This window comes from Molossus molossus, unplaced genomic scaffold, assembly GCF_014108415.1.
Source record: "Molossus molossus isolate mMolMol1 unplaced genomic scaffold, mMolMol1.p scaffold_m16_p_10, whole genome shotgun sequence".
Taxonomy (NCBI): domain Eukaryota; kingdom Metazoa; phylum Chordata; class Mammalia; order Chiroptera; family Molossidae; genus Molossus; species Molossus molossus.
This window is the reverse complement of record NW_023425345.1, coordinates 25241776-25253956: the sequence shown is the minus strand read 5'-3', so window position 1 is coordinate 25253956 and position 12181 is coordinate 25241776. Positions and strand designations below refer to the sequence as shown.

The window sequence follows — 12181 nt, the reverse complement described above, 5'->3', positions numbered from 1 at the left end:
TTTGAATGTGGGGGTTGTGAGAAAGAAACAAAATGAAACTATCCTGTTTTCTAGCTCAAGTGGATGTTATTACCATAAACCAATTTTAGATTACAGAGTGGAAACAGGAATTTGGGGCAGAGAAGGGAGAAAGATAATGTGTTGAGCCTCTGACATTTTGATTTTGAGGGGCCTGAGGAACATCCAGATAGAAATATCCAGTAAATCGTTGTAAATGTGGGTTAGAAGTTAGAGAGTACATATTTGAAGAATCATCAGGACGTAGCATTGATAGTTAAACCTATGGAAATAGATTCAGCCTTTAGAACAAACATTTAGAGTGAGAAGACTGCCTGGAACTGTCTTAGAGAACAGCCAGCATGTTCAGTTTGCAGAGGAAATATTCTTATTGTATGTATGTATATTCTAAAGTCATTGTGGTCTTATTTTGTGTTCTCTGCTCTACTTCTCTCTCTAGTAACCAAGTAATTGAGAGTTGACTATGTTAATGGTGTATGATCTTCAAGCATACTATTTTAAACAGCCATTTTTGCCCTTAAGAAAGAAAATTCTATTTTTAGCTTAAATCTGTAAATGTCACTCTGCTAGGTTTTTTGGATTTCACCTGTTGAATGAACTCTGACCGGTTCTAGGAAACTAGTATTGAATGAACTCTGATTATTTCAAGGAAACTGGTAATTCTTATCATTAAACTTTACTGCTAGTATGTTATTAGTTATTGAATTGTTTTTTCCCTCTGTAGGAGTTGATGCAACAGAATGGGATTGGTTATGTGCTAAATGCCAGCAACACCTGCCCAAAGCCTGACTTCATCCCCGAGTCTCACTTCTTGCGAGTGCCTGTGAATGACAGCTTTTGTGAGAAAATTTTTCCCTGGTTGGACAGATCTGTAGATTTCATTGGTAAGTAGCTCAAGTGATATTACAGTCCTTTGGATTATACCCTCATGTATAGGTGTACTTTCTCCCTCCATCCCCTTTTATCCTTTAGAGAAAATAAGCCTATTTCTGAGATTTCAATAGTCTGAAAACAACACATGATGCTGCTTATCTCATTTAGTGGCCTGGGTGATGTGTGCATACCATGCGCTACCCAAGGGACTGGCCTTGTGACATTCCAGCTAATGAGACACTACCACAGCTAAGCCTGATAGGATCTGTGACTGCGTATTTGCAAGTGTTTGAAAATCAGTTAAACTTTTGGGATTAAATTTCTTAATCCACTTTTTCAAAACCTATAAAATACTGTTGGAAACTTTGGTGGTGGCTTTCCTTAAACTGTTTTTACCTTGCTGCTTTGTTTTTCCCACAGAAAAGTCAAATCCTATGAAAACAAATCCCATTACATTTAAAGTCTTTATGGTCACAAGATTTCTAAGCCTCAGTCCATGTGCCAGTAATTTCAAGTAGTATTTGATCTAATAAAATTCCAACACACAGGCTGTTGCTCATTTCTTTGGCCTTAGTTGTGACAGGATCTCATCTGCCCCATACTGTCAGTCCTGGAGCCCCCGACTCCTAGCTTCAGCTGCCGCTGTGTCATTGTGCCAGGGGGTCAAGTCTGCTGGCAGAGATGTGTGGAGAGTGGTGAACAGAGGAGAAACTGCTGGCTTTTGAGCAGCGTTAACAGAGCTGACTCTTGAGGTTCCATATGAGGAGTTTTGTTTTTTTCCAACACATAAATTTGAGCACTCTGATTCATAATTAAATATTCTGAATTGGTTTCTGGAATTAAAAAAAAACTGGTTCCTTTTAAAAAGTGAAATTATGTAAATTAAGCCTCTCCCTATATATATTTTTCATCTGTGAGAAATTTTCAAAAAGTTTGGGTAATTCTGAAACAGTTCTTTTTTTCCCCCCAAGATTCCAGATTGCTAAGAGTTTTCATCTTTAATTAGGATGCATCTGTGAAACATTTTAAGATAAAATGGCTTAGCTATTTTATATTTAAATAATCACAAACAAAACTCCTAAAATTAATCCCTCCCATTGTGCTTCTGGGAAATCAGCATGTCATTTAGTTTTTGCCTCTTTAAAAGATAATTTTGGTTAATGTGCTCATTGCCTATCAGAGACATTTGGCTCTAATTTCAGCTAAAAGTGCTATTTCAGAATGTATTTAAGAGAAACTGAAGTCGTAAAGAATTTTTTTAAATAGATTTAAAAAAATTGATTTTAGAGAGAGGAAGTGGGGGAGGCATCGATATGAGAGAGAAACATCAATTGGTTGCCTCCTGCACTCACCCTGGTTAGAGATGGAACCCACAGTCTGGGTATATGCCCTGCTTGAGAATCAAACCTGCCGCCTTTGTGAGTACGGGACGACACTCCAGCCACCTGAGCCACACCGGCCAGGACTCCAGTAAGAATCTGAAGCAGCCTAAAGTAAAAATTGGATATCAAAGGACACATTTTCACACAGATACATTAAAATGGGATAAAGAGTAAGAACCAAGTAATATGAAGCTAGGAAAGGTACAATAAAATCTGAATTACAGTTATCCATTGAAATAAAGTGAAAACCTTAGCATTGAGCTTCACAGCTAAGGCAAAAGGGGAAATACTAATAGTAGTATAGACTAAAATACTGTACAGCTGAGAGAATGAAAGGAATTGTGTAGGCCCAGGAAGTCATGGGACATTATGTACATGGGTTTGTATAATATGATGCTATATAGCATTTATTTGTTTCAGTGTTACTCTGTATTTGTTTTCTTAAGTTTGATTTCCCTATTTAAAAAGAAGCTGCTTAATTGTTCATGTATTTACTATCCAAAAATCCTGTGTTGTTTTGTACATAATGAATAATTACCCATACCATAGAAGTTTGTGATATAGCAGAGGTGGTAATATTGGATAGCTGTGTTATTATTCAGCAGCCAGAGCAGATTCCTTGGATACCTATTAATTACAAGAATTTCATTATAAGGTTTGGTAAACTTTTGGTAGTATCAACTAAAACGACTGAAAGGGAAGAATTTAGCTCCATGGCAGCAGCTCATGTTAAGCACCCATGTGCTTGTTTAGAATTGAGGCAGTCATGGTACTGGTTTACATGTTAGTTTCCTCCGGGATATATGGGATAACTTCATCAACTCCGACAAGAAAGCTATTAAAGCTCCTCAACAGTGAGAGATGGCAGCAGTCTTTGTTGAATTACCTTGGTTCTTGGTTCTAATGGTGTCCACAAGTCTTTCTGTCATATTATGGGGAATTAAGATGATGTAATCAGGCAGTAACTTAACCTGGATATCAAGGAAGGGATAACAGTTCTCATCCTCATTAAAGTGACATGCTAAACCTAATTTATAGTGTATTTTGGTTTTCTTCTTAAATTCAGCAAAAAACACTGAGCAGCTTTATGACATATAGAAAAGTCTCCTGACAAAAAATAGGGATACTGTAGGTTCCAGTCAGCATTTTGAAAGTAGCTTGACCTACTTTTCATGTTATGATGTGATACCATTATGATTAAGTCTGTCTGTCTCCCTGCTATTTTAAATAGTAATGTATGTTACGTGTTTGAAATGAAAATATTTTGAAAAATTTTAAGATCTCTTATATATCAAATTATTATGTTGTACAACTAAATAAAAGTATTACAATGTTATATGCCAGTTATATCTCAAAACTGTAAAAAATTTAATATATCTTAACTAGGAAAAAAGTTGAGCCCCGCTGGTGTCGCTCAGTGGGCTGAGTGTTGTCTCATGGACTGAGTGGTCCCAGCTGGATTCTTGGTCAGGGCACATCCTTGGTTTCAGGCTCCATTCCCCACTGGGGGGTGGGCAGGAGGCAGCCGATCGATGTTTTTCTCTCACATCCTTGTTTCTATCTTTCTCTCCCTTCCTCTCGCTGTAAAAAATCAATAAAAACATATTAAAAAAGAAAAAAGTTGAAGTGACAGACAACATGGGGAAACAAAATGTTAGCTAAATTTTAAGATTTTTGGATATTTTCTTTATACTTCTCTGTATTTCTGAAATTTTTTACACTAAACAGGTAGAATTAAGTAATCATCAAGTAGGATTTATATTCCAGGAAAGTTGTTAAAACAAGTAATGTAAAAAATACATGGTGAAAAGTACTGAGTAAGAGGAGTCAACCTGAGTTAGGGACAAATTGCTTATTAACACGGTTGAACCTTCATTGTCCGATATATAAATGGTGGGGAAATGATCTTCCCCTACCTCCTTAAAAGACTGTTGAAGGAAATATCTGTACATAGATGAGATGTGCTTTTGAGCTGTCAGATGAAAGACACTGACCCTTCTTGGATTTGACTCATACAGAAAAAGCAAAAGCCTCCAATGGATGTGTCCTGGTGCACTGCTTGGCTGGGATCTCTCGCTCTGCCACCATTGCTATTGCCTACATCATGAAGAGGATGGACATGTCCTTAGATGAAGCGTACAGGTGAGGACAGGAACATGTCCTGTGTGACTGGCTTTTCATATGCCCTGAAACATGAAGAGATATGAGGGTGGGTAACCATACTAAAGCGGATCGTGATTATTTTAGTTACACTCTTTACAGGTGACTGGATTTTTAAATGGTCTTTTTAAAGACTGGAGAAGAATGCATTTTTATAATTTCAAATGAATTCTATCCTAACATGTATCCTCAGCTGCTTTTTACATTTAAGGAACAACAAATCCAAACAGATCTCTATCCTGTTATGTGAATTTATATCTTTTCCTCATTGGGGAAGTATCATTTATTATAATTTAAATATGAGGGGAAAGTTCCAGGAGACTACTCACAAAGTTTCTACTCTGCTTGAAACTTTGTCTCTTTCATTGTGAGGAAAAGGCCTAATACATGCAAGAACTGTTAAACTAATAATTGTCCAGTTCCATTCACTGAGTAAAATTTCCTACATTGTACAGCTGCCCAGACTTGGCAGTGTATAATTTTTTTTTTTTTAAATCCTCACCCAAAGACATTTTTCCATTTTTTGTTCAGATAGAGTGGGAGGAAGGAAGGGGGGGGGGAGAGGGGGGGAGAGAGAGAGAGAGAGAGAGAGAGAGAGAGAGAAACAAACATCAATGTGAAAGGGACACATTGAGTGATTGCCACCCGCACGACCAACCAGGTCCGGGGACAAACTGCAACCAAGGTACATGCCCTTAGCGGGAACTGAACCCGGGTCTCTCTGGACTGCAGGCCAACGCTCTAACTGCTGAACCAAACCGACCAGGGTGGCAGTGTATAATTTTGACTGGGCAGGCAAGTGAATAGCACACCATGAATTAGGGTTTTCTTCAATGCCTGGAGCATTTGAGTTCTCTGCATGTCTTACTGGATAGAGGTGGTTAGTTTTCGTGTGATTAGGAATCAGTAAATATAGACACATGAAGCTGATCTGTTTTGGGACTCCCCCCCGCAAATTTGGAAAAAAGAGACATGCTGCCTAAACAGCTTCCATTTGAGGAAGGAGATGGAGGAGATGGGTCCTCCATTGTCTGCATTAGCTCCTCACCCTTCATTCGTGTTTTCCTCCCCAATCTCCTCCTGCACCATGCAGAAGCCAGGAGAAAAGTCACCCTTAAGTCATGTACCGAGTCTTATTATGAGGTCTCCACACTTACACTTGTTATAGTTGAGCCCGTTATTTCTGGCTTTGTTAATTTGCTTTAGGTTACTTGATTTCCAAGGAGTTTATTTTTTATTTTTCTCTTTTAATATTCAAATATAAGTTTACAGTGTGTTTTCACTCCTACATCTTCTGAGGAGTGTCCATAAGGCCAGGTGCCACTAAAGAATTTACTATCTCTTAAGAGTCTTTATTTCCACAGTGAAACATAACAGCTATTTATTACTAGTTTTGATCCCTTGATGAGTCATCTTTAACATAATGGTGAAAAAAATGGACCTTAGACCTGGTTTTGCATCCCAGTGCCTTCACTTAGTAGCTGTGTGGTTTAGGCAAGTCACTTAAGGACTTTAGGTACCTATATGATGGGCATAATTATACCCACCTGGCATGGGGTGGTTTTGAGGCCTGAAGGAGATGATACTTGATTAACTTGATTTAATGCATTAGCATAGTGCTAGGCACACACAGACCACTATAGCTGTCATGTTGAGAACAAAGAGAAGGAACTGAGAAATGTATGGTTTGCTGCTCTGGACATCTGATACCCTGTTTTCTGGTCATTAATTTACACTGTGAAAACTGCCTTGAGGAAGTGACTTGGAGAAGGCGTGATGTTAGGAAATGGAAGACGGAAAGGGCAGCCGTCGTTACACTGCACTTCTGATGGCAGCACGGGGTGGGGGATGTTCTTGGTGGTGAGGAAAGACCCATTTCATCAACTGTATTGGAAGCTCTCAGTCCTTGAAAATAAGGAAGCTAAAACCAGAGCTTTTGGGAACCTGGCATCCCCTTTCTAGCATGCTCCAGGGACATGTTACAAAGTTCCCCCAATACAGAGGCCCTTCTGTTCTCTACCTTGAGGTATCTGCCTGATTAAAATAGTCATCTTCCAAAGGCATTCAGGAGGATGTGTCTAATAATTCCCTATCTCATTTATTCAACTTAATATTCTTTTTTTATTTATTTTTGTTACAGATGTTTCTCCTTTTTTCCCCATTGACACCCCCCCCCCCATCCGCAGCTTTGTTGTCCATGCCCATCGGTTATGTGTACATGCATATAAGTTCTGTGGTTTCTCACTTCCCTCCTCCCTCCACCCCCTCTTCTGAGGATTGTCAGTCTGTACCCTACTTCCACGTCTCTGGGTCTACCCTGTTCCTCAGACCGTTATGTTCATTATATTCCACAAATAAGTGAGATAATATGATATTTGCCTTTCTCTGCTTGGCTTGTTTTGCTTAGGATAATACTTTCCAGGTCCCTCCGTATTGTCTCAAAGGATAAGAGATCTATCTTTCTTACAGCTGCATAGTATTCCATTGTGTATATGTATCACAGCTTTTTTATTTTTTATCTTTAATTTTTTAATTAATTAATTTTTGTTACAGATGATTCTTTTCCCCCCACTGATTCCCCCTCCCCCCCACCCTGTCCCCAGCTTTGTTGTCCATGTCCATTGTTCATGCACACATGCATATAAGTTCTGTGGTTTATCTTTCCCCCACCACCCAATCACAGCTTTTTTATCCATTCGTCTACTGATGGACACTTGGGCTGTTTCCAGATCTTAGCTATTGTAAATAGTGCTGCTATGAACATGGGGGTACATATATTCTTTCTGATTGGTGTTTTAGGCTTCTTAGGGTGTATTCCTAGAAGTGGCATCACTGGGTCAAATGGAAGTTCAATTTTTAAATTTTTGAGGTAACACCATATTGTTTTCCATAGTGGCTGCACCAGTCTGCATTCCCACCAGCAGTGTACTAGAGTCCCCTTTTCTCCACACCCTCGCCAACACTTGTTGTTTGATGATTTGTTGATGGCGGCCATTCTGACAGGTGTGAGGCGATACCTCATTGTTGTTTTAATTAGCGTCTCTCTGATGATTAGTGATGTTGAGCATTTCTTCATATGTCTCTTGGCCATTTGTATGTCCTGTTTGGAGAGGTGTCTAGTTCCTCTGCCCATTTTTTAATTGGGTTCTTTGTCTTCCTTTTGTTGAGTTGTATGAGCACTCTATATATTTTTGAAATTAACCCCTTATCTGATGTATCATTGGCAATTATGCTCTCACTTAATATTCTTGAGATAAAGTGTAGTCATAAAATTCAAGGGTATTTTTGTTTTGTTTTTTTCCTCTCTGCATAGATTTGTGAAAGAAAAAAGACCTACTATATCTCCAAACTTCAATTTTCTGGGCCAACTCCTGGACTATGAGAAGAAGATTAAGAACCAGACTGGAGCATCAGGGCCAAAAAGCAAACTCAAGCTGCTGCACCTGGAAAAGTCAAATGAACCTGTCCCTGCAGTCTCAGAGGGTGGACAGAAAAGCCAGATGTCCCTCAGTCCACCCTGTGCCAACTCTGCTACCTCAGAGGCAGCAGGGCAAAGGCCTGTGCATCCTGCCAGTATGCCCAGTGTACAGCCACCACTGTTAGAGGACAGCCCACTGGTACAGGCACTCAATGGGCTCCACCTATCCTCGGACAAGCTGGAAGACAGCAATAAGCTCAAGCGTTCCTTCTCTCTGGATATCAAATCAGTTTCGTACTCGGCCAGTATGGCAGCGTCCTTGCATGGTTTCTCCTCATCAGAAGATGCTCTGGACTACTACAAACCTTCCACCACTCTGGATGGGCCTGGCAAGCTATGCCAGTTCTCTCCAGTTGAGGAAGTATCGGAGCAGACTCCAGAAACAAGCCCAGATAAGGAGGAAGCCAACATCCCTAAGAAGCCTCAGACTACCAGGCCTTCAGACAGCCAGAGCAAGCGATTACACTCAGTAAGAACCAGCAATAGTGGTGCCACCCAAAGGTCCTTCTTATCTCCACTGCATCGAAGTGGGAGCGTGGAGGACAACTACCATACCAACTTCCTTTTTGGCCTTTCCACCAGCCAGCAACACCTCGCGAAGTCTGCTGCTGGACTGGGCCTCAAGGGCTGGCACTCAGATATCTTGGCTCCCCAGACCTCCACCCCTTCCTTGACCAATAGCTGGTATTTTGCCACGGAGTCCTCTCACTTCTATTCCGCCTCAGCCATCTATGGAGGCAGTGCCAGTTACTCTGCCTACAGCTGCAGCCAGCTGCCCACGTGCAGTGACCAAGTCTATTCCGTGCGCAGACGGCAGAAGCCCAGTGACAGGGCTGACTCCCGGCGGAGCTGGCATGAAGAGAGCCCCTTTGAAAAGCAGTTTAAACGCAGAAGCTGCCAGATGGAATTTGGAGAGAGTATCATGTCAGAGAACAGGTCACGGGAAGAACTGGGGAAAGTGGGCAGCCAGTCTAGCTTCTCAGGCAGCATGGAGATCATTGAGGTCTCCTGAGAAGACAGGCGCCTGTGACTCTATTGACAGTTTTTTCTCGTTCACAAAAAAATATTCCCTGTAAATCTGAAATATATATATATATGTACATACATATATATTTTTGGAAAATGGAGCTATGGTGTAAAAGCAAAAGATGGATCAACACAATTGTTCTCAACATCTGCATTTGAGAGACCAGCTAATATTTCTCTCAACTGAAGTGGAAGGGCAGATAGATGCTAGAGTTCCCCGTAAACAGATAAAATAGTTCTATGCAATTAATTGCACATCCTCTCATTCTCACTGAGTCAAGTTTTATTTGGTGTTGGAGGACAAAATCCCCTCCCGTTTTCATGTTGTGCTACAGAGATCTCAAGTACTAGTCTTTGTCCCTTCCTTCTATAGTGCACCTTAGCGCTGAGACTGAGCCAGCTTGTGGGTCGGGTGGGTAGACCCTACTAGGGACAGAACCTAATGGTAAATCCAAGAGAAATGATCACGTCCAAAGCTGATTCACAAATCCAAGCTCACCGCACAGCCGAGTGATTCGCGCATCATTCTCCTGTTCAGACCATTAGGGGCCTTGCCAAGATCTACTTTAGAGCAAACCCAGTACCTCAGACAGAAAGTCGGGGCTTTCACCACTACCATGTCTGGGAGCCCGTTTTCTCGGCATTGTGAATAGGTAGGTAGCTAGTCACACTTTTCAGACCAATTCAGACTGTCTATGCACAGATTTCCTGTTGGGCCTGGATGGAGGTAGTTAATATTTTCTTTCCTCCTTCTCAGCTTTATGAAGAAAGAGAAGGGAAATCATCTAGGTAGGATTCAGTGCAACAGCCAGGAATCTGGCAGCATAATGATTTCAGCTAAGTTGGGAGGCTAAACAAGTCTACCTCCCTCCTTATAAAGAATTGCTCAAAATGGAATTACTAATCCTTTAAATGAAGATTAACTTGACTTAAAGCCAGATGTGAATTTATTTGGGTTGGTAGCAGAGCAGCAGCACCTTCAAATTCTCAGCCAGAGTAGATGTTTTCCATTTGTTCCATTGCACAGATACATTTTTTGAAAGTGTAACAATAGGTAGACTTCTAAGGGAAACTACCAAGAGGGAGAAAAACTATGGAAAGATGAAGTTTGTACAGTTGCTGAGGAGAAGCAGGAAACTTATTTCTCAGTGTTTGTTTTTTTCTCCTTAGTGTGTGAAGAGGGTGGTATTTCTATAATTTCCTTAGACTTGCAGATTTACTAATCAGGCCGAGAAAGGCTTTAGTAAGCAAGGAATGTTCAGAATAAAACAGTACAGGGAGATGAGAAGGTGGTTGCATTTTGTCTCATTGTGAGCCAAATGGAAAGCCACAGCCAGCCTATTATCAGAAAATATCTTCAGCATTTCTTTAGTAGAAGGGACCTATCGAAATGGGGTGGGACCAAGGTGGTCTCTCAGTCCTCCACCTACAATCACTATGGAATCGACCCTGGCAGCTGAAAATAGGAGGTGCTTCGGACAAGTACGCAAGTGATAGTAAATCCCTGCTTTTAAACTTCCTGGCTTGGGTTTGTCAACTACAGTGTGGTCTTCTTTTGAAGCCTTAATTTACGTCAGCAGCTTTTTGGGGGAAGGGGGGGGGGTATCATTGTTCTTTACTGTAAGTGTAGCTAGTTGCTGACTCATATCTCAGGTTTTTCTATGTTTGAGAAATGGACAGTCTTTGACTAGGATGTGATGTAATGTTTCCTCTGGTGACTGCTAAAACCGGCATAGAATTACATGATTCAAAACAGACTTGATCGTAACAATTATGCACAGATACTGTGCTATGGGATGGGTATGAAATGACAGCAGAAAGAGTAAACTGCATAGGGAGTGAGTGCATTGTTACCATGTTGAAAAAAGTTCTGTTAAATCATCTGAGTGTTTTTCTTTATACTTTTACATTTTGGATGTAATCAAACATTCTCAAGGCTTCACATAGTAATTTGATGTGTTATGTATACACACACACACATGTGTAACAGCTCACTGCTTTCAGAGTTTGCTCATAATTGTTGAATGTTTTTAAGAAATGAAAGCAATAGCTCCAATGTTAAGTATGTTTCAGGAGGGTTAGGGGACTTGGTTTAGATGAGATATTTGGGCAGAAATTTGCTGTCCGTCATTTGGAATTTCTCTTAACCATGGTTCCCTTCCTTCTTGTGACTGTGATATAGTCATACACTACAACCTTTAGTCCTTGATCATTAATGTCAAATAATCAGTTCTTGGAATCAAGACTCCCATGCTGAGGAGGAGCCCGAGAGACAGGTCCTGGGCTACTTGGGTGTCTGCAGACAGCGGTGGCTGGCTCTCCTCAGCATGTAATCCTAGGGAAGCCCTGGAGTCTACTAGGATGATACAGAGTGGTGATTTTAAAGAGCAAAACTAGACTTCCATGTGAGAAATGCTGGGAGAAACGGTTTAGGACATTTGTAAAGTTAGGTGGAAAGACTGTATAAATGTTTAATATGCATATAGTGTTGTTTTGGAGTAAGACAAGCTGTTGAATGGTTAAATTGTGCATTTCTCATGTTGATGTGTTATGTGTGTTAATACGATGAAATAAAATCAAAACTGGTACCTGTTTATATAAATATGAGAAAGGACTCTCTTTGAGGCGATCGAGCCGGGGGGACAGCAACGTCCACACTGAAGGAGCGGTGGAGCCTCCCCTGCTCTCAGGCCAGAGGATTCAGACCAGAATAAAATGGTGAGTTGTGAGAGCTGCCATTAGCTCTTCGTCCAGAGACCTGGGATCGTCAGCAGTTCACACCAGCCTCCTCCTTTCACGGCTATTCCGAATGCACACCCCACTGGACCCCTAAGGCACGGGCAGGCATTTGCTGACGACAGCGCATCCGGGACAAGTACAGGGGCAGGGACGGAAAGGCCAGATACACATCTGTGTGACATTTTATTGTATGTAAATGGTGCTGTGATTCGTGCAGGAAAAATACGAGGAGGAATAGTTATTAAAAATCTAGTCTCCATGCTTGCCACATACATCTTAATGACCTCTCTGCTTATAAAATGACACCGGACATGGTGACTTAAGAGACTAGAAGCTGAGTCTCATCAGGCTGTTAGTAAAGGATTATTATAGAAGGAATAAAGCATTTATCTTCAGTGCAAGCAGATGGAGAGACTAGGAATCACAGGTGATGTCATGTAAGTTGGTTGTGAAAGGCCTCTGAGTTAAAGTTCGATTTAAGGAAACTGAAGAACTGGAACGAGTG

The 12181-nt window shown here is 40.9% G+C and overlaps 1 protein-coding gene across 6 annotated transcripts in view; it reads left to right on the top strand.

The window, feature by feature from the left end:
- Positions 1 to 9864, top strand: part of DUSP16 (dual specificity phosphatase 16) — a 95427-nt gene extending 85563 nt beyond the window's left edge. For all 6 annotated transcript variants that reach the window (XM_036250690.1, XM_036250688.1, XM_036250689.1 and 3 more), the window contains 3 exons: positions 743 to 902; positions 4292 to 4415; positions 7747 to 9864. In XM_036250690.1, the coding sequence (XP_036106583.1) occupies positions 743 to 902; positions 4292 to 4415; positions 7747 to 8923 (1461 nt within the window). In that variant the 3' untranslated portion in view covers positions 8924 to 9864. The remainder of the gene's footprint in view (positions 1 to 742; positions 903 to 4291; positions 4416 to 7746) is intronic.
- The last annotated feature ends 2317 nt before the right edge of the window (positions 9865 to 12181 follow it).